Source organism: Pleurodeles waltl, chromosome 5, assembly GCF_031143425.1.
Source record: "Pleurodeles waltl isolate 20211129_DDA chromosome 5, aPleWal1.hap1.20221129, whole genome shotgun sequence".
Lineage (NCBI taxonomy): Eukaryota > Metazoa > Chordata > Amphibia > Caudata > Salamandridae > Pleurodeles > Pleurodeles waltl.
In genome coordinates, this window is record NC_090444.1 from 1769683680 (window position 1) to 1769706981 (window position 23302).

Here is a 23302-nt window from a genome sequence, read left to right on the forward strand (position 1 = left end):
AAGCAGATTGATTAGATAAGAAATACAATTTGAGTAAATGAAAATTAGATTTAACATATGAACTGCTCAGTGAGAGGCACAAGCAGCTGTTCAAGTGAAGCAATGCTGAGACATGAGTCTTAAAGTTTTCACGGCAGCTGCAAGTTCTAGTGCATCAATCAAAGTATAGAAATGTTCGAACACAACTAAATTAGAAAGAAGGAGAGCCGGGGGAAAGAAACTATTGTGTGGATTGAGCATCAAATGAGTGGTTGCTCCCTGTGTCCTCAAAGGGAAGACTGAGAGGAGAGTATTGTCTGAAAACCTTGCCTGCATCACTTCAGTCAATAGACGTCCACAGAGCAGTCCGAAAACTGATTAAGCTGCAGCATGCTTCTCACTACTGCATTGTGCTCTGGGTGTCAATAAGACACCTACATAGTAGGTAAAGCAAGGGACCAGTTAGAGATATTCTAGGATGCCACTTTTACAGTTGGAAAGGGGAACTGAAAGATTGATTGGCCACCCTTTCCTAAATGATTATAAAATTGACAGTTTTCAAGTTTGACCACTTGAAAACTTCAACAAACATTGCATTTCTCTTTATAAAACAGGGTGGTGAACTGTTGTGTGTGTAGCTGTTGGTACTGGCTCACTTGTTGGGTTGCCTATTTTCCCTGACTGTGCTGGCATATGGTAGACTTGGTTCTGAGTGCGCCACGTGAAGTTGCAGAGAATGACATGCCTCCTTTTGTTATTTAACAGTAAGGAAGGAGCAGGGTGGTGCCAGTCTCAGTGATACCTGAGGCTGGCACCAGCATCTAGAAGAATCCTAAAGTCAGCTTGGTGGGTAATGGTCTAGCAAGTAGAAGACCTGGATCTTGTTCCCAGAGTTAATATTTCATTGAGTCTTACAGATTGGAGGAATGGAAGCAAAATAGTCCAGGGGTTCCTGGTCAAAGAATTGGTCAAAATGTTATTTGTAATCAAGAGGTTGCTGGCCATAGAAATGGATATCTTTGAGTTTTCTTTTTTAAACTCTCCACATATTTTTGAATGTAGAGCTGATTTTCCAAAAAATCACTTGGCTCCCACTACACGGTGAGGTTCCCCTAAGCAGCACGTACATCATAATTCTTATCATGGACTTCAGTGGTCCTTGATCCAGGCCCATCCATAACAGATTTCTGTTTCAGGAGCACTGTGTCTATGACATTTCGTTAAAGAAACAAAGGGACCAGAGAAAAGAGTTTAACTAAAAGCAGGCAAGTAAAGAAGAGCAGAGTGAGCGTGAAAGATCTGGAATACAATTCAAGGAGGATCGACGCTGGTCAGAACATCAGCAACTTACTAATAAAGCACTAGGGCCTGTGGGTCATACGCGCCATTCACATAAACATCTAATAAAGAATAACACATTTTGAATGTAGGTTACAAAAGGGATGAAACAGGTATTTGAGTACACTGTTGGACCTTACAAAGCTGTAGCAGGCTATGAAGCAATACGTACATCAAATGTCATTGATTATGTACCCTTCATCTGTTTTTCAAAGAGCCATAGATTCTTGTTATCTTGAATATCTGACACAAACCCAGAATCAGCTTTTTAAAATCTGTTATTCATATTTCCATTGAGTTGGTGGTACTTTGGTCTGCAAATGACATCACAAGAGGGATGTAGGAGAGGCTAGGACATGGGCCACACTCTAGACAGGCCCTGAACCTCAGATACAGCATGAGATGAATGAAAATAAAAAGGTATAACCTGACCTTGTGAATTCAGCCTCCGTAGGCAAGGTGCTTTGCAAGATTCAGCCAGGTCCATGTTTTTTGGGGTGTGGAGTTGGGTGGGGAATGATGGTATTCTTTCAACAAGTAGCACTGCAAGAAAGAATGTGCAAACTGGCTTATGGGTGGCACATTTCAGGGTTCACCAGCACATACTGGCGCACCGGTATGTAGGGGATAATTGTAGAGACTATATTGGGAGAGAGGTTGATTGAGGAAGATAGGGCCAATGTCACTGTAGCAGTGTTTATTGTAACGTGTGAAAGACCATTGGTACCTCATAAATATACATGTATATAATAAATATATATTATATTGACAATTTGTGGCATCATGAAGTTCCTCTAATTTGCTTCCCTGTCCCATCCCTTCCTCTGAGTCGGGGCCTCATGGCCTCATAAGACTGAAATTCATCAGTTAGAGTTATCTCTAGTAACTATATCTCGTGCCCTAAGCTACCTGTAATTTGCGCCCGCACCTTTAACTGTGCGTAGGCTGATGGTCCAACCAACCGTGGGCACCCAACCTCCGCCCACGGTGGACCGCGGGGGCTGGCTGCGCTCTGGCAGACCCCATTACCCCTAGTCCCACTGTCTACATTGACATGCTGCTGCAAAATATGTATAAAATCAACACTGGGAGGGGAGTTAAGCAACAGAGTGAGGGTGGTGGGCAGAAAACGGACAGCAGGGCAAACGGATGGGGGTGGTAGAACAAAACAAACATGGGGTGGAGGTGAACAGATGCAGGGTGTAGGGGTGAAACGCGCATCAGAGGATGGTGGTGGGTAAACGGTCGGCACGGGGATGACAGGAAAATGGACAGCTGAGGTGGGGGGGGGGGGGGACCGTACAGTGCCCTGCATTATATGAGCGTGCATGGCCAAAGGTAAAATAAAAGTACCTGGAAATGTATGTATATGTAGTGATGTGGTTCCAGGAAAAAGTTGCAGCTACTATCTTAGAACTCGGGTAAACTAAAACATAAGGGGGCAGGAATTTCCTGACCCCATAGGGCATTGTTGGCGGAGAGGGGAGGGTCAAATTTAAATAAAACGGTTTTTTGGGGTTCAGTGGATCCGTGGTCCAACGTGACACCCAGAGCGATGCCCATGGAGAATCAAGGCAGCGGATATGCGTTGCACCAAAAAAATTAAATAAAGGGGGCTTGGCTCCCACTTGGGTGGAGGGTGAGTTGGGTGTAGCGTAAAAGACCATTGTAAACAACCACAATATGAGTGGCTGATGTTTGCTGCGGAAGATTTTTGTGCCTTTTTAGCCCAAAATGGATGGGAGGATGCATGTCGCAGTAAAATACAGAGCCAAGTGCTCCTTTTGCGTTCCATATAATTATGCATCATTTTCAAAAAAAGGCCTTATAGTTACGCACAATCCTCCTAAAGACCAAAGTTGTTAGCTAAAAGTTGTTGATTGCGTCATTGCAATAAAATAACTATCAGCAGTTCCCTGGGTACTTACTCTTCGCTACACTTGGTAGAGTATGTTATATATGTACACACAGACACACAGACACCCATTTAATTATTACTGGGAAATGGGGACCACCACTGAATCATTATTGAAATCCAGGGACCCTAACTGAGTCATTAATGGAAGCCGGGGAACCCGGCCTAAACTGTTTCAATGACTTCAAACGCAAAACAGTCCACAAAAAAATAAATAAAACAAACATTCATTCAACAAATACACAAATGATGAAATACTTTTTTTTAATTCATAAACTTGTTAAGAAATCCTAATTTGTCATTTTAATGGGAAGGTTGGAGCTTGTCTAAATTCAACTGAGGCCACTCATCGTCCACACTATGTCCTGTTTGATGCTCTTGCACTGCTCCCAAAATCAATCTGAGGACACCAACTTACTTTCTAGCCTCCAATTTCAAATTCCTGCACATTTACAGAATGTTTAACATTTTTTCAATTTTCTTCTTTAATTATATACACTTTAATAATCTGCTATTACTACTTAATTTTCTAAGCAAATCCCCTGAGCAGGATTGGTGGACCCCCAAGGGTCCCAGGACCACAGGTTGAAAACTACCAGTTTAAATACATCAGTTGTTTTATTGAATAGGAATAACTGAAGTACCATTTAAATTTATTGTAAGACCCTGGGCCCTATTACAATGTTGCCCCTAATTTATCCGATCCAACAGGCAAAAGTTGCCACAATTTGGGAGGGTCAACCACAACTGTAACAAAGGCAGGTTTGGTCCATGTGGCTCTGGCCTGTGTTTATTGAGCATTAATTAAAATTGTTGGTATTGGTGTGAGAGCCTCAAAGGAAGGACTCCTAGTTCAGTCCTTTGGTAGCTGGTCACCTCTCTCTACTCACACCTCCCACAGTATCAAAGTCTCGTTCATCAGTCACTCTGTACAAGAAAGAAGTACAGAGCCACCCACCTCTTTCTTCATGTACTGAAGTTGAGGTATTCTTGGGATTCTATCGACAGAAGATGCAATAATACAGGACAGTACATGTGGCTCTATGCAGGAGCTAACAAAGAGCATGGACTGGTGGGACCAGTGTCCTTTTCAGAACAAGCCTTGCTATCTTCAAAGCTGCACTGATGAGGACGAAAAAGACCCCGAATCAAATCCCTCTCATTCACACTGGCCTCTGATCTTACCCTCAATGAATGCATTTGGAACAAAACAAGGATGACCTGGTACCCGCTCTCTCTGATTAAGAAAGTGAAAGCATTCCTCAAAAAACATAACAGCAAAACTGCTATTCAAGCCTCAAAGTTCTATATCTCGGTGTGTCAGTTCCTTGGTCCATGGCCTCCCAGACTCCAAACTGTCATTGAAAGGGAATCCATCACATCTCTCCTTAAGGGCCTGAAAAAATATAATGCAACCTCACTGGCTCACTTTGTCGGACTATTCCATCCGCAAAATTAGATGCTTCATCCATAAAGTCCACGCAAACCGCAACCGTGGCTAGCTGGATGACAAGCTCACCATATTCCATCACTTTCAGAAATGCCAGAACACCTTCACCCTGGAGAAGGTGTGCAGCCTTCAGGACCTAATGGCCTTGCCAATTGTTTTAGCATTGAGTTACTATACACATTGCATATTTTACATAAGTAAAGACTTCACATTTGGCCATGCCCATTTTAGAGACCTATTCCACCCTTTTCATCTCACTTAATGTTGTAAAATAGTGATGTCCTTAAGAGTCAAATCTAAAACAGCAGAAGTAGCAGGAATGAGGAGCAACCGCTCTGCTCCTCTGTGACACTCACTTTGCAGCGTCTCTGGGAAGGGGGGAGCAGAGCGTAGCTGCTGTTAAGCATCAGAGGGGTGAGTTGTTTGGTTCAGTGAAAGAAAACCCAGGGCCTGGCCTCCTTCACTGTGACACACCAGGCTGAGATTGTAGATCCTGTGTCTCTTAGGGTGACTGCATCCCTTTAGAAGTGTGAGCTGCAGCATTTGTTCCTCAGCAAAGTTGATCCAAACGTTATGCAGATCATTAGCTCTTTTGGGAGTAAAGTGGGAAGGAAGAAACACAGCAAGAGATAACAATGTGGAGTGCATGGCAGTTAGAGGGCAGAAGCATGGAGGGTTGGGTGGGGGAAGCAACAGGAGAGCAGAGGAAGCAACACAGTGGGTGTGGTGGAAAAATCACATAGGCATAGGTGGTGGGGAAGCGTGTGGAGGATGCAGGGAGGGAAGGAAACGTGGAGTGCTGGAGGAATGAAAAGTAAACAGGGAAGAAAGCAGCAGGAGAGGGCAGGAGAGAAGCGCATGAGAAAGGGTGCAACATGAATTGCAGAGGGGAAAGAGAAGCAAACTAACAGCTGGAACACACATGCACTCTAATTGAGTGCTTTTATAAAAAGAAAAAAGTAGTGTCTGAAAAATGAGCAGTGGAAGGACCCAAGTGATTCATCCATGCTCCAAAGGAGGGAAAAACAAAAGAAAGGGAAAGAAAGCTCACGAGTAACAGAGCAAATGAGTGACAATGAAGCCAACCAATGGTAAGCTATGGGTGGACTCTATGGCCACTGTAAGCTAACAATACGGCTCACCACAAACAGTGCATATGTTGTGTAGTAGGCAAGACCTAAAACACTACAAGAAAACAGGCCTCTTCTATCTGCCCATCTACTACTTGAAATGCTATACATGTCTCCATCACGGCCACCCCACCTCTGCCCCAATTTAGGGGAAAGATTAAGACTCCCCTCTTCAGGAAACACTATATGATGATACATTAACAGTCCCCAAACCACAAGTCCCATCACCTGTGGATTGTGTCTTTGCCCTTGAAGCAGTGGAGCACTCTGCAGCATTTCAACTAAGTTCCCACTACATAAATTCCATATAAATACCATTGTCCATTGATTAAAAACACATGCAAACCATGGGGGTCCTACATATAACTGGAGATTAAACATTTAAGTGGCAGTCTAAAGGTGTTACATTTGTCATCACATTTCTTGTAATCATTAATAGGCACTTGCCCATGCATTTGGTTTTCCACTTCAGGTAGGCTGTAGGGACTAAGGACCATAATAAGGTGTACACCTATGTGAATTGTAGAGCTTCATCATGTCTCTGTATCTTTCCAATCCCTTCAATTTTCTGATTGAGGCAGATTACATTTTACCCAGGACACGGTTGAATGTGCTGAACGTGCGTTGTGTGGTCCCGAAGAGTGTATTATTAGTATCAGGCTATATACCTGAGTTGGTTCACATTATTATTGGGAAGAGATGGCCTAGTGACTCTGACAATACATGTAAAAGAAGTGGGGTGATGGGTGATGGACCCCAGTTTATTAGGACCACGTGTGAACGAGGAACCCTTAGAGGCATCTCCTCTCACAAGGCACTCTTGGTCCATTTATAGGTTTCTTTTTATGTATTTACTTGTAAATTCCTCTCTGTAATTAATAATGTCCCTCATCAACCCCTATGCAAAGATAGCGTGGATCAGAGATGCTGTCAGAGTTAATGTTTATTTGCTTCAGTTCTAACAATCATTCACAGGACTGCCAGGGGGGCACTTCAAAGCAATAATGTCAAATAACAGTATAAGATAAAAAATGTATGCACCAACAAAACTGCAAGCCTGCGCAGTGAATGTATTGCCCCTCCGCTGCCCCAACTGTATCTAAAGTGTAGATGCTTCTATTAAAGGGTGGACAGTGAGACAGCAAGCCCTACAGCTCTATCCTTTCCAGCTGTTCTGCATGTTCTCCCCAAGTCATTGCCCATCCTTTGCTCTACGTTGATGTAACCTGGAAAGGTCCATGCCAGCCCTCAGTACCCAGGGAGATGCAGTGTTAGCTCTTGTGATGGGCATTACCCTCAGAAACAGACAATGCACTTCCACATAGCATAAGACTAAGAGTTAAATAACAGGACAAGTATCACAAACTCCCTTGTACTAAAGTACCAGCACTTTGTCTCCAGGATGTCAGTCTACTGAGTGCCTTATACCCAACTAGAAAGTATTTTGGGAGGAGCTGTTAACCAAAGATAAAAATGCAGTACTTGTTGCCGCACAACCAAAGGTATTCCCAAATACTCCACACAAACACTTCACTACAATGCTTGTAATAAACCAAGCTTATATGTATAGTGCAGGACACCACTAGCCTGGTCAGTGCAGCTACCTAAGTAGACACAGAGTTAGGATGCACAGCTTCAACCTCAGAAGCATCAATTATGGGCCAATTTCTGGAGGCAACAGGATCACCATACTCCTTGCAGGAGTCCGCCTGGTAACCATCCAGAAGTGTTAAAAGTTAATACAACATAAGTAGGATCTGGTGTGCCTACACCTCACTCAGCTCAATACACCCTGATCTTCTGGTGACTGTAATGTGAAAACACATACAGAAACTGAATGTAAACTCATGCCTATGGAACCAATCACTGCCAATTCATGTTATATATAACTTAACTGTTAAATAATCATCCAGTAACCTTTTCTATACATGGGAGCCTGCAATTCCTTTATAACAACAGGTCTCGAAGTTTCTTACTATACTTTAATTGTGACATCACTAGTCTCTTGAAATAAGAAAATGACAAACAGCTCAATTGTACTAATTTATTACGGCTAAATTGTGACTTAACAGAGCTTGTTGCCAGCAGGCAATTTGAAATGCAGGTCATTGTAACTATAGTTTAAGCTATCAAGTGTTGTACCACTGCAATTCATTACCTGAAAGCAACGATATTTCTGCGTGTTACCACACAATATGAACAATTGCTGTTTGAGAAAGTGACTTCAATTAAACTGCACATAATATCTTTTGTTTACAGAACAAATTACTAGGTATAAATTGGTGCATTTTATTTTACAATTAAGATTCAACATTTGTTCTACTTACTTGCAACTATGCTTGTTCGTATGAAATATTGAGAGATCAAGGATTTAACCCTTTTGAGGAAGGATACTTGTGTGACCATGTATTTTAAGGAATAAAATACACTCTGCCATCAAATTAAATAAATAAATTGAGTATTGAAAGGCTGTGGTCCAGTCGGCTGATTTTGTTGTCTACTACAGTAATCGCAAGCGCAGTCAGCAGTAAGTGATTGATCATAAAGCCTCCATCCCAAAAAAGCATGTCATTCCATCAAACCCCTTAGGCATTTGCAGATCAGTGCTTTTGAAGAAGAAAAAAAATGAAAAAAATATTTAACACCAAATGTTTTGTTTGTACAAACCTATTTGTCCCAGTAGCTCCTTCGTTTGCGCTGTGTGTCCTTTTCCGATCTCGCCTGTAAATTGATGAACGAACAGCAGCAGCCGCGAAACATCCCGCAGGGGGCTTGGGGAGACAAACCTGAGAAAATAAATATATGAAGGAGCAATATATTCTTTAATGAAAGTAAACTAAAGATGCTATTTTCCAGTTGCAGGCCCATATTTTATGACATTGAGATCCACATCCGTGGACCAAAGACTCGTGGCCAGGTTCTATTAGGCCACCAGAGCAGTAAAATGACTTCATTGCGACCCACAATGAGGAGATCCAACCCTTTCCTTGAGAGTTCCCAACAGTCATGGAACATTAAGCTCGGATTAAACCATCATCAATGTTCCAGTCACAAGGACTGACTGACCAGGAAAGAAGGCTCGAGACATGACAGACAGGAAGAAACAAACTTAGATGAAAGCCTACTTGACATAACAGTTTCTCTGTAAAAACAAAATGGAGATTATCCTTTGATAATCTGGCCCTGTTGACCAGCTGCCTCCAAGGCTTGTACATCATAATGAAAGCACACATGAGGATCAAGGCAGATCTAAGCAGCACTTATGAGGTCAGTTCTTGGAGTCCGGGGAAGACAGTGGTTCCTGAGAAGTAGCCTGTGTTAGTGCTGTCATTTATCACTGTGACCTCAGATATCTTTGAAGCCCACTAGTAAAATGCAGAAGCTAAAATAATGCTAAAATGCAATAATATGCGTAATCATGATCAGTGAAGGGACCCTGCAGTTCCATATTCTATCTTCAGGTATCTCAGATGTGCAGACAAAATAGTGCAAATCCACTAATTTAAGAGGTATTTTTCAGGTGTTTACTCCTTATATTGTGCCACCTAGAGGTGGCACCCAAGGTTGCTGCTTAATGTCACCTTATGGAAGCACCATCCCTGTAGACAGTATCAGACAGGCAGAGCTGTAAAGTGACTTCATTCACTCAATGTATTGCTACAATATAACAGTTGCACAATATTTGATCCGAATGAACTGCCCTGCAAAGCATCTGGTCAATAGCAAAACAAAAATATTCTTCGACTGTACATAACATTTTCACACTAAACATGCCTCGAGACAGAGGCTATTATAGTGAGATATTCTTTTTATATCAAAACATTCTTTTCTTAAACTTGGAGAAACTCTTATAACTATTTTGGATTGACCCCCATGCCCTAATGGCCCCTACGAGCAAAATACAAACAATGCTAACATTGTAGAGAAACTGCTAAGCTTAAACATATATTGCTTATATATATAAATATGAAGCACCCCTAAGTGCTAAATTTATAAAATAATAACTGGGGGGCCCCAAAGTTTTGCACAGAAGCTTATGACCGGTGCTATTGAAGGTTGGGATGGTGACTTCAAAGATAAGAGTAGTCTTCATTCCACCTCATACTTTTTAAATACTCCACTAGACACTCCCTGCCGTTTTATCTCACTCTGGTTCTTTTTCATCCCTGGTTTCTCTCTTCGTCATGTTTTAGTCTTTCTCTTTCCCTAGTTTCCCCTTTTTGTGTTCATCTTCTTCTTGATCTGGGTCAAGATCAAATAAGGTAATAAAATAGTGCCGGTCCCCAAAAATGAGTGCTGGTGGGCTCTACTTGAAACCAATGGCTCAAATTAAGCACTGGCCCCCCCATATCTGCTACCAATCTCACCTACCAACCCCCTTCAGAAGTTAAATGCCTATAATCAAACTGTACTTTACTGCTCAAACTGGTCGGAGGAGGAAGTCTCTGGGTGGCCCTCTCAAAGGGCTTCCTGAGAGCACATGCACCCAGTGCCATCTCCTAGAAGGTGTAAAACTAGGGTGTCTCCCCAGGGTATATGTGTCTGCATGACCAAGTCTGTAATGCAGTACAGGAGCAAGGACACATGCATTCTCCTATTTGCAAGGAGCCATTTACATTTGCCCCAACCAAAAGCTATTAAAGAGGAGGGGGTAACAAACATTTTGATTCTAATAATTGACAACAAACTTATTTTACAAGCAATTGTATAGCGCTTGTGCAGGGAATGGATTGTTAAGCTGTTGTGGGCACAGGATGCAGTCTTCCTGTGAGCTGTGGAAGCGTCCCCACAAAGCCAGAAATATCTGGTTCCTATAGGTAAATTATTTTTCTGAGGAATACTTTGCTCACCCATTGAGCATTTGTGCAAATGCAATCCAATCCACAGTGAAGAAATATATGGCTTAAAATTTCAAAATGCTTTAGGGAAAACTACAAAAATATAATAAGTAAAATAATTTTAAAAAATGAAAAGAGAGTCACATGTATGGATCAGGAACAACTGGAATAACAAAAACTGTTGTATGAAAAATAGTGGGATTTCAAAAAACAGTGTTGATGGCCTTGGCCTTTTTTGCAGGGTCATCCCCAATCCTTTTGCCTCCTTCCTCCTATTTTTTCTGACCTGTTTTTTTGTTGGCTTTAGGACTCTGGGCACTTTACCACTGCTAACCATTGCTAAAGTGCATATGCTCTCTGTGTAAATTGTATTGTTGATTGGTTTATCCATGATTGGCATATTTGATTTACTAGTAAGACTCTAGTAAAGTGCACTGGAGGTGCCCATGGCCTGTAAATCAAATGCTACTAGCGGGCCTGCAGCACTGATTATTTCACCCACATTGGTAGCCCTGTAAAAATGGCTCAGACCTGCCACTTCAGTGTCTGTGTGTGCAGTTTTAAACTGACAATTCGACCTGGCAAATGTACCCACTTGCCAGGTCTAAACCTTTCCCTTTTTCTACATGTAAGGCACCCCTAAGGTAGGCCTTAGGTAGCCCCATGGGCAGGATGCAGTGTATGTTAAAGATGGGACATGCACTGATGTGTGTTACATGTCCTAACAGTGAAATACTGCTAAATTCAGTCTTCACTGTTGCAAGGCCTCTCTCATAGGTTAACATGGGGGCTGCCTTTAAATATTATTAAAGTTCAGATTCCCTTTGGGAGCAGACAGAAATAAGGAGTTTAGGGTCTCTGAACTCACAATTTAAAAAAACATCCCTTAGTGAAGATGGTTTTTAGATTGTTAGTTTGAAAATGACACTTTTAGAAAGTAGGCATTTTTTCTTGCTTTAACCAATTTGTGACTCTGTCTGTTTTTGGATTGCCTGTCTGGGTCAGTTTGACAGTTGGGCTGTTTGTGAAACCCCTCTAGACAGTGAGGCAAGGGGAGCTGGGGTGTAGCCTGTATATCGTTCATCATATACTTTATTCGACCATAGGTCATAAAAGTTACACATTAAATCGTACAAAAAGAGTGCGTTTGTTCCATTATACTTTCACACTGGCTTAAAATAAATTTTAGAATAAAAATAGCTTCTCTAAAACCTTCAAAATCCGACCCAAGATTTAAAAATTTAAAGTGCTAGGTTGATGTTACATAGTGATACAGTTCCTTGATAATTTAGATAGCATACTTTGACATGAAGAGCCTGCTCCCGGCACAATAATCATATAGGCAAATTTAGGCACTGCCAAGTCATTAGAGACACCAGCACAGTGAAATAAAAAGCTTATATAATAACTTAAAATGGATATCGGATTCATGTTAAGATGGCACGAATACCAGACAGGTGCATAAAAATAACTCTTTGCGGCTAGCACTAGTGAAAAAAAAAATAGCAGAAACACAGGATGATTACCCACATATTTGTCTGAGAAAAATCTATTCCAAGCCCTGTCCAAACCACATGGTCAATAATTTATCATCATCATCATCAACTTTGTTCGATCAATGACCATAAAACACATATAACAAGATAATAAAAAATTCTTAAGCAAATAAATAAATACACATCTATAAATTGGTGTAGAAACATTAGAACAATAACTTAAATTGCACATATGACTCTAAAACTTATCTATAGAAGAGATGAGACCTTAAATTACTTTTTGGAGATGGCATCGTATGCGCCAAGCTGTTGCTAAATACTTGCTTACTGAAAGAATTACGTCGGCTGAATTGTGGCTTTTTAGAACCCGTAGGGCCAAAGAGCAGTTCTTGAATCCCATGTCCCTGCAAATATTGCGGATCCATTTTAGTCGCGGAATCGCATAGGCTGGGCAAAAGAACATGAAATGCTCGATGGTTTCGAAAGTACTGCCACAGGCAGGGCATATATCGGGAAGATTAATCGACCCCCACCTATGAATCAATGACATCAGGGGCAGAGAGCCAAAACGAAACCTTGCATATAAGCTCTTGCCCTGCAAATCCGGTATAACATCCAAATAGGATTCAAACTTTGGGGACCATTTAATATCAATGAAGGAATTAGTTAAGCGGCCGTGGGATTTGTGGGTTATGTAGTTGTCCTTAACATAAGACCAATAGGTTAACTTTAAAACGTTTTTATGCCGTCTCTCTAATTTATGGGGATTTTCCCAATAATCACCCAGACCCAATAGCCGGAGCCAATGGGCCACGTGGCGAATCCAGGGTAGAGTATTAGCGTTCTGGCATTTCAATAGATCGAGTAATGCGGTTTTATATATATCTAGTTCGGGGGTTATCCATAACCTGATCCAATAAAGGAGGGGTCTTAGAGTAGCTAGATCTGCTACTCGGCTTAACCCCAGATCTAGAAATAATGGAAGCAAGGGTGTAGTGCGTGGACATGCAGTTAAGGCCCTTGCAAAGTTGTTTTCCCCCAAACTGATCTTGTTACAGTTAGCTCAACACCATATCTCCGCTCTGTACAGGGCTGCACTTTGAGCCTGAGCTGTATACATTTTTATTGCTGGGGAAACAACTTTGGTAGAGGTGCTTTGATAGAAACGCAATATAGATGAGGCTCTGTGTTGTAGGAGCCCTGCACTTTTTGAAATCTGCTCTTCCCATAATAGTTTGCTGGTTAGCCTAACTCCCAGGTAATCTATAGAGCTTACTTCCTTCAACGGTACTCCCTCAATATGAATGGAACATTTTTTCCTAGGTCCCTTGGATAACACCATCAGTTTGGTTTTGTTAATATTAACCTCCAACCCATGATCGCTACAAAATTGGTTAAACCGGTCAACAAGGGTTTGCAACCCCATTGGTGTCTTAGAAATGAGGAGTGAATCATCAGCAAAGAGCAGGATGGGGATTTTTTGTGTATTCAGGGAAGGGTCATCATTCTGGCCTATGGACACAGCCTTTACTACTTCGTTGATAAATATGGTAAACAGTAGGGGGGCCTCCCCTTCTGATTGGGATCCGCTCTGTCAGTTCGCCTTGTTCACCCCACCTCACTTGGGCATAAGTGTTCTCATGTAGTCGTTTTAACAGGAGTAATAGATCCTCTGGGACTCCCAATCTACCCAGCACTTCCCACAGTTTGGCTCTCGGGACCAGATCGAAAGCCGATCGCAGGTCTATAAATACCACATACAGGCATTGCTTGGCCACAAGAACATATTTCCAATGCAATATGGCCAATCGGAAGACCTGGTCTATCGTGCTAGTTTTTGCACGAAACCCTGCCTGTAAATGGGAAAGGATTTGATACTCCTCAACCCAATTGATTAGCCTCTGCAAAATTTGTTTAGCAAAGATCTTTTGTAGGTTGTCTATAAGGCTAATTGGCCTATAGTTAGCTGGAAGATTAGCATTTCCTTTTTTATAAATGGGTATGATCTCTGCCCCCTTCCATGTACCTGGAATTTGCCCCCCTGCAGCTATGCTATTTGAAATGGCATTAATATACCAGGACCAGATGTATGGTTCCGATCTATAAAGATCTCCAGGAAGCTTGTCTGGTCCAGGTGCTTTACCAGGTTTTAGGCTATTTATAGCCTCAAGGGTCTCTTCTACTTTAAAGATGAGGCAACCCTCAGGAACACACTGGGCCTCCACTTGGAGGGCCATGCTGGAATTTGATTCCAACAATTTTGTTGGAGAGTGGACCACATTGGTGTCCATTGGGCTCTCTGGTAGGGTGTAAAGAGTAGTAAAATGCTCTACCCAGCTTTCTGGTTGAATATGGTTGCTGGGACAACTCCTACCTCCATTTTCTCTTTTAGACAGGAGTTCCCAGAAACGCTTGTTATTCTTCTCTCTGGAAGCGTCTAATAATTCCTGCCACAGGGAATCCTCCCACCGCTTTTTTGCGTTAGACAAAGTTACTTTGTAAAGGGACCTAGCTTGTTTAATTTCCCCCTGGGAGCCAGACATTACTGCTACTCTTAACCCAGACTTAGCCTTTGAGCACCTCTCGTCAAACCATCCCTTGCGTGCCCCTTTCCCTTCATGTGGCTTTGACCGCCTTGTTTTATAAAAGAACCCCCGTAGCTGAGTAGTCATGCTGTCGTGTATTTCGAGAATCGGAATATTCCCCACTGCCTGATCTTCATACTCAGCCAAACTATTTAAGAAAATCTGATATATTGCTCTAATATGGTGAGGGTTGGACATCACTTTTGGCCAAGTAATCTTGGTGAATTTATTGTTCCAGCAAGGTGGTGGAATTGTTGTAGCATAGTTGTTAAGTGTTCTCCTGAACATTTCTCCAGAAAGGGTAAGGAGCAAGGGGAAATGGTCACTATCACATCTAACTTCTACTTTCATGTCTACCAAATGGGGCCACAACCTAACATCGACCAAGAAGTAATCAATAGTGCTTATAGACATGCCCCTTTTAAAAGTAGGTGCACTGTTCATATCGGATGGAGTTCTACCATTACAGGCCCTAAGGCCATGGTTTAAACATAATGTGGCTAGTTGCATGGCCACCCGAGATTTTTTGCAAGGCCGGGTAATAGATAATTGTGGGATCCCCCACTGCTCATCTTCTTCATCAGTTAAACCACTTATGAGAATAGAAGGCTCGAAGGTACAGTTAAAATCTCCAGCTATGATTAAAATAGTTGAGGGGTGGAGGCTTCCCACAAATTCGGACAGAATAGCCAGGGTGTGGGACTCGGAGCCATATGGGACCGATCGTATATAAGCATTAACAATAACAATTGATAATCTTCTGTTGAACGTAATACACATGGCTTTTAGATCTACAGAATCAATTTCCAAAGGCTTATAGTCACACTGCAGATTCTTGTTAACAAGTAATAAGAGCCCACCTTTTGCCCGGCCCCTCCCCTTCTCTGGAGGTATAGCAGGTGCACTAAATGAGAGAAATCCATCTATATAAGTAGCATCCTCCGCCCAAGTTTCCTGAAACAAACATATGTCTATTTTTTTAATAAAAGAGGCCCATTCACCATCATCTAGTTTCTTTGCCAGGCCGGCAACGTTCCATGACATAAGTTCTAACGTACATTTATCTTGGTTTATCGCCACGATTGTGCATCCAGCATCTACCGCGCTCGAGTCATTACTGCAAATATTTAATGATGATGCTTTATCATCCCCCATCAAATGTGAGGCCTTGGAGCGGGTCATCACATTAGTTACTAGTTCAGTAGTCAGTCATACAGGATTAGGCAGCGGCCTGGGATTAGCTTCCTTCCGTGCAGCACCTCCACGGGAATTAATTAAACCATCGAATCCTGCCGGTCCCATGGCTGGTCCAGAATTATGTGGGTGTAACATGAATCTTATTCCCCCCCTGGTTGTTGCGTTATCCAAGTGGGTACGAGAATCAAAGTCCATTAGTTGTGTCACCATATACTTATCTTCAAAATAGATAGTTATTGTGTCAAAATTGGTCCCTGTGATGCTGCTTCTCTTGGCCGATATTATGTCAGAACGAATAACAGAAAGACAACTTAGTCGGGAGCGTATCCAGTGTATGACTTTGTTAATCAAGGAAGCTTGGTTCTCAGCTAACCCTGACGATAGTTTTGGAACATTAGTCAAATAGATTTTGTTTGTTCCCTGACTTGTAAGCAGGTCCTGTTCTTTATTAACTGTACTCTCAATATTGTGGCAAGAGAGAGTGATGGTATTATAGGGGATCTTGTGTGACCTGTTGGGGGTTTGTGTAAAACTGGAATCTTGGACTATTCCCGGTGGGTCGGGTCTACTGGTCCCACCTCTAGCTCTGTCACTGGTTAAATTACTTGACCAGTTACCTTGGCGGTCTCCGTATCTAGGTACATTTGTAGACCTCCTTCTGGGCCTCATATTGTCAATATTGGGATCACAGCGATAATCTTCCCTCCCTTGAGGAGCTGTCCCCCCTCTATTGGGGAGACAAAAATTATCCCTTGACTCCATCCCCTTTGTTGGGGCAGATGATGGGAAAGCTTCTTCCCCCCTAACCTCCCCGCAAACTTTACAAAACCCTGCACAAACATGGTTGCTCTTCATAAGATCTATTAGTACTAAAACCAATCCCTTAACTTCATCGACTCTCTGAAGGACTGTAGCGAGGTTGTCTCTACTAGCTGCTGGTTCTTTACCTTCCGACTCGAACTGGGGGATCGGTGAGATAACACTAGGGTTGGGTATGCCAACTACTGGCTTGCACTTGGGCACACTCGTGGGCACGGGCGAATCCTCTATTGCTGATAGAGGTTCAAAGCGGTTAGTACAGAATAAGCTAGGGACCACCTTGATCACCGGTGTCAGTGGTGGGAGAGTTGGTGTATGTGGTACATGTAGGAGACCCCACTGGGATACTGGAGGACTCGCTATGTTATTAGGGGGTTTTGGGAAGGAGCCCCTACAGTTATGCGGGCCTCCATCTCCATCATCCCCTGTTATGGTGTCTATAGAATCCCTTGACCCCTTCTTTTTAAATATATCTGGGATTTTCCTATCCTCTCTTTGAATTATTTGCCCTTACAGTTGTTTGTGTACCTAACATAGATTCAACTTCTTTAACTAGGAGGTCTATTTCATCCAATGGGTTAGACCCGTTGGGTATACCTAGATTCAAGGGTCTACTTGGGCGTTTTTTTTGCAATTTTAGTGCCCTTGGATTGCGCTGGTAAATCTATAGCCTTCCTTTTCCCCATATTTGGAAGATGCCAGTAAAATAAAATAAACACAAAATACAGTGATGAAAGAAAAAAGAAAGGGAAAACAGCTCACTTTCTTTTGAGTTCAGTGTCCTGTCACTGGAGTAACTGGCCCTGCCTCCGGCCTCAGGATGGGCGCAGAGCAAAGTTTAAGGGCTCCTGCCCTGACTGCTCCTCCCCTCGAATGACGCGCTTCTATGTACTTGTTTAGTGGGACCCTCCGAATTATGACCAAATTGCAGTTGCAGTGGGAGAACTTAGAGGAGGGACTAATGATGGAAGGGCTGAGTAAAAAATAGGTTTCTCAATTTAGGAAGTGTAGAATAGTGCTATAATCTATACTCTCTTAAATAACAAGTAGATCTCTTACTGCAGGTGAAAGAGGGGGCCCAGCCCAGCCTCCTCCGGTCTCTGACGGGCTAAGGACGGGCCCGCCCTTGGCCCGGGCGCCGCCCGCGCGCGTCCCGCGGCGGGAGCGCAACGAATGTTTTAAAGGGCTCCTTGCCCTGACGTATGGCCCCTCCTCCTGCTCCTCCAATGCGCTACCCGCGGCGGCGGGAGCGCAACGAATGTTTTAAAGGGCTCCTTGCCCTGACGTATGGCCCCTCCTCCTACTCCTCCAATGCGCTACCCGCGGCGGCGGGAGCGCAACAAATGTTTTAAAGGGCTCCTTGCCCGGACGTATGGCCCCTCCTCCTGCTCCTCCAATGTGCTACCCGCGGCGGCGGGAGCGCAACAAATGTTTTAAAGGGCTCCTTGCCCTGACGTATGGCCCCTCCTCCTGCTCCTCCAATGCGCTACCCCTGTATATCTTAATGCTGTGCTAGAGTGGAGGGTGGAGTGGTCACTTACACCTGAATGGGCTGTGCCTGTCCTCTCACAATGTAGTCTCCAAACCCCTGGTGTGTGTCTGGGGCCTGGCCTGGGCAGGATCCTGTAAACAAGAGAGAATTCCCTTTGAAGTTTGCCTACTTCAAAGGCAGAAAGGGGTATAAGTATTGGACCCAAAACCCCAGACTTTAGATTACGTCAAGATCACTTCTGGATTCAAGAGGAACCTCTGCCAAGGAGAAGAGCTGAAGAGAAGTGCTGCCCCTGCCTGTGACTGTGCTTTGTTCGGCTATCCTGCAGTTGCTGCTTCTGCCTGTGAAAGGGGACAAAGACTGGACTTTGTTGTGCATTCATGCTTTAGAAGAATCTCCAAGAGCTTGAACTGAGCTTGCCACCTGCTGTTAAAGGCTCCCCCCTGCCAGCACCTGGACTCTCTGCTGAGTCTCCTGCCCTGCCAAGTGGTGCCCTAGCCAGTCTCTGGGCCCTTGAAAGGAGAAGCTGGCAGACAAGATCTGAAAAGCCACGCACAGAACGCAGAGGGGGGAAATTTACGATGCACCTTCCACAACGCGGCTGATAAATGACGCACCAGCAGCTTTGCGGCTGAAATTGACGCTCCACCTGCATCGCGGCTGGGAGATCGATGCATCGCGGCTGGAGAAACGACGCGCAACACCCGCTTACGGAGGCTGATAACGACACAAACCCCACGGAGAGCGGTTTTCTAACACCGTGCGACCGCATTTTCTATGCATCGTCCCTGGGCGTCCAAGTCAACCCGACTCTGCATGTATCTGAGGTGCCCCGAGGAAATCCACACATCGCCCTCTTACAAGGGAGAAAAATCACGTATCACTGACCCGACCGGAGGAGGAAATGACGCATGGCCTCACTTGCGAGTAAGGATTCGACGCATCGCTAACCTTTTCCGACGCACAGCTTTATTTCTTACGCTAACCAGGTACTTTGTGTAACAACAGCATTCTCACTGTTTTCTAAGGATTAAGACTCTTATTATTTTTTAAACTCGTATCTTGACTTGTGTTTGTTGGATTTTTGTCGTTTTGGTCTTGTTTGATTTAGATAAATATTACCTATATTTCTATGGTGTCCATTTTGTAGTGTTTCACTGTACTACTGTGTGTGTTGGTACAAATACTTTACACATTGCATCTGAAGTTAAGCCTGCCTGCTCATGCCAAGCTACCAAGGGGTTGAGCAGGGGTTCTCCTTTACCCTGACTAGAATGAGGGTCCTTGTTTGGACAGGGGGTAACCTGACTGCCAACCAAAGACCCCATTTCTAACAAGTGTCAAGCAATGGGGTGCGATAGACCAAGACAGTGGTACCCACCACACATCACAGGCAACTAGCAATGAAAACTGGTGGTTCATCACAGTTACGCCAGACCGCATCCAACCTGAAGTCTGTCCCTTAGGAACGTTTTACCTTCTGAACTCTACAAATTCTGGAAACCCCTTTTTTGTGGTTCTGCAGCCACCTCATAGTTGGTAGTCAAAATCACAGTGTAGTCAAATACTAAAATGTATCCAGGGTGGTCTACCCTTTGTGAATAGACTAGGCACCTTGTCACAGTCGCCCAAAGAGGAAAAATTTATAAGTCCTAATGCACCAGACAAGTACTGGAACATCTTTCCTGGTTCTCTAAGAGCATCTATACTTTCTTTGAACAGTAGGCCATAGTTTTAATCAAACACTTATAGAGCGCAGAAAATCACCCATGAGGGTCTCGAGACAAGTCATAGGAAGGGTCCCCACCACTCCAGTTTAATCCTACAGCAAAATGTCTAGCTAGAACTGGTTCCCTGGTTCCTATGCCATAGCTCCAACATCCTGAGATAACACACACAGTTCTTTACCTTCCAGACATAGGAGGTTTCACATAAGAAAGCTGATCTACACTCTTCAGATTTGGAGAGATGTTCTGCAGAACAAGCAGGCTCCACCGAATGGGAACTGGACAGCATGTTCCTGGGAGGCGGTTTTACAGTCCCAGAGATAAAAAAGGAAGCTGGAAAAATAATTCTCTCTATAGTCCTCAGGGATATAGGAATTATTCTATAAGAAGAAACCAAATCGTATAGCACCAAGCAGCTCTCTGTCTGAAAGAAACCAAATAAAGGTTAAACCAGTCTGTGACTGGAAACCAACCATTGAGCAAATCAAAGTAAAGTTCTCACGGTTTCTTTGACTAATGTTTTCAGCAGTGTGACTGGGCTGTTTCAGAAATACTCTTCACTGCAAGAGCTATCCCATTTTCCTTTGCTCTACAGAAATACAAAATGCGTTACGTCTGAATCATTTCTCCTATTTCTTTCCAAACTCCTACCAAGATGATCTCAGCTTTGTCTACAAAAAATATAGGAAATCACCACGGATTCAGGTTCCAGCTCCTCTCATTTCATGCTGTGGGGACCCTGAGTGTCTAGGGAGTCACCTCTATCCAGAGAAAAGAATATGTGACCTTGTGCAGTAAGTGTCCCTCCCTCTTGACAGTGCATTCTACCGGCAGGACTTTACAAGCAGGCAGTAGGACACTGCTGCCCTTGGGGGGAGATTAGGTGTAAACATGGAATAGGAAGCATGCATCTTAGGAGGTCAGCCAGATAAATCAGTATATCCCTTAGTTAACAGTATCACTTCAGGCAGACACTATGACACCCTAGAAAGCATAGGCAATGAGTGTAGGTCATCAAAATATGATGTTTCCATTTATCTTGCTATAGTAATTTATGTAGGCAAATCAAATGTGTAGTATTTATCTTCACCCTGTGCAAAACTAGGAATACAGATTTTTATGTTGCACCTTTAAAGGAGGCATTCGCAGCCTGTCACACAAACGTGTTTTTTAAAAAGATTTTACATTTTTTTAATTCAGGTGAAGAAAATATCTCCTTCACTCTTGCATCCCATATTTGAACTTCGAGTAGCTGGTCAAAATATTTCAACAGAATTACAGCTGTAACATTGTAAAGCTAAAAAGTTTGTTCCATTTCCAGAGGTCAAAAAACAGACGTCCAGATTCCAAAATGTTAAAATCAATTGTGGGGCAGGCAAAATAAAATTATAAATTTCCTATACCTCATTACAATCTGATTAAATGTTACATATATTCAAAGGACAGAATAAAGAATTTCCTATTATGAAGGCACGAGGGCTAAAAAAACAGGCCAAATTAATTCCTAGTTCCATATTTTGACACAGCTTTTGGAACAAAACTGAATTGTGCATGGTGGTTAAGTAGATGCAGTGGAAGTAAAACTCTAACACAAAAAATATGCTGCATGTCTACTCTTTTTGGTGAAATGGGGTCAGTCTTTGGTGTAATAATAACTCTATGCATCTTTAGGCCACTGGTTGTCCAAAGGAGTTTCCAGTGATTTGCTTCTAGCAATGCTTTGGTATATTATTATCAGGATATCCCTTTCCCAAGCAGGTCAAAACACTTAACAAGTAGAAGGTGGACTAGGTTGCCTCCGTTAAGCACAAACAGCATGTAGATATAATTGTGTGGTCATGCTCTTAAGAACCAGGGGGAAAAGTGTTAAGAGCAAAGAACATGATCAACCACTGGACATCTCCAGCTATAGCACCAATTTCCCCCTCACCCACCAACACACTCATAGTGCTGTTTTTGAAACTCCACCCCACCTGTCACTGCATCCAGTCTGATAAAAGGACAACATGTTATCTAATTTTTCACGTTCCTCATCGTCAACTAAGGCTCTCAGTGCCATTATGAAAATTCCCTCCTCCAGAGTTACCATTGCACCACAGCAACGGCGTGGAGCAAAAAACATGCCACTAGAAGACTAAACAAGGGATCTGACTTCGTGAATCGTCTCCCCCTGATTATTCCTGAACCCCAGATGCATTTAGGCCTGCTGTGAGCAGGGGAAATTTAAGTCCACAGGTTTACTGCATTTTCCTGCTTTGCTTTAATCCTGATGAGCCCGGCAACTCCTATTACCAAGATTATTGGACATTACAAGCAACTCATAAAGGGTCTCTAGATGGAGGCATCTTTGTAGTATAATATGGTGCTTTAGGGGTTCTGGGACACGCCAAGTTGGCGTACACGACTAGGGCCTCATCCACACACTAGGATTTATTTCAATACAATAATTATTAAGTTACCTGCAAGCTTCGATCGTCCTTTATGCTGACACTTAGTTTGCCAACAATATTTTTTTGTGACACCATCTGCAGCACATCAGAGCTCTCGGATCGGCAATGTAACCGGGGAAGCAGGTTTTTTTCTTGTGGGCGTGGCTCAAACATTTGGGTACCACGTCTTTGATCCTAAAGTTTAATAGAAGATAATGTAAGAATATTTAAATAACAGTTTTTCAATGTACTATCCTTTCAGAATAGGCTAGTTTGTTTATAGAACAAACAATGTTTTAAAAAGTAATTACTACTTACTATAAAATACAATATAAAACCTACTAGTGTAAATCTCCACCTCCACCTCTCCTATCTATTTTATTGGGAGAACATCACACGCGTATGTATACTACTTGGGGGACCGGAGGAGTGGCTGGAAAAAGGGGCATACTTATTACTAAATGAGAGGGGTTTAGAGGAGTAAGGAAAGGTTTAATGAGGCGAGCAGGGGTTTAAGGAGGTACAGACACTCAGCCACAAAAGAATAAGCCATTGCTATTCACAAACTGCACTCCTAAAGTTGGTACAGCAAAAAAAGGACCCAAAACAGTAGTAAATGTACTTCAGCTCAGAGGTGGCAAAGCCCATCACAACACATTGCAAACCACTGGGACTGAAACTTCCCACTGCAAATAATGGAGGCAGGGGCTTAAAATGAAACCCCGTAGGAAAAAATATTAAATTAACTAAATTAAATTAAAAATATTAACTAAATTAATTGAATATTAAAAAACAATCTCAAATAAAACATACTTGTTTTAAAATGTTTAACCTTTATTGATTTTAAAAATGAATGTAACATTATTTTTATTAAAATGTAATTACATTAATTGTAATCTATTTTATA

At 42.7% G+C, this 23302-nt stretch overlaps 1 protein-coding gene across 1 annotated transcript in view; it reads right to left on the minus strand.

The window, feature by feature from the left end:
* Window positions 1-23302, minus strand: part of DNAH14 (dynein axonemal heavy chain 14) — a 923784-nt gene that overhangs the window by 893409 nt on the left and 7073 nt on the right. The window contains exons 2-3 of the mRNA XM_069236199.1: window positions 22426-22590; window positions 8480-8598 (exon numbers count right to left, since the gene is read on the minus strand). Of these exons, the coding sequence (XP_069092300.1) occupies window positions 8480-8598; window positions 22426-22590 (284 nt within the window). The remainder of the gene's footprint in view (window positions 1-8479; window positions 8599-22425; window positions 22591-23302) is intronic.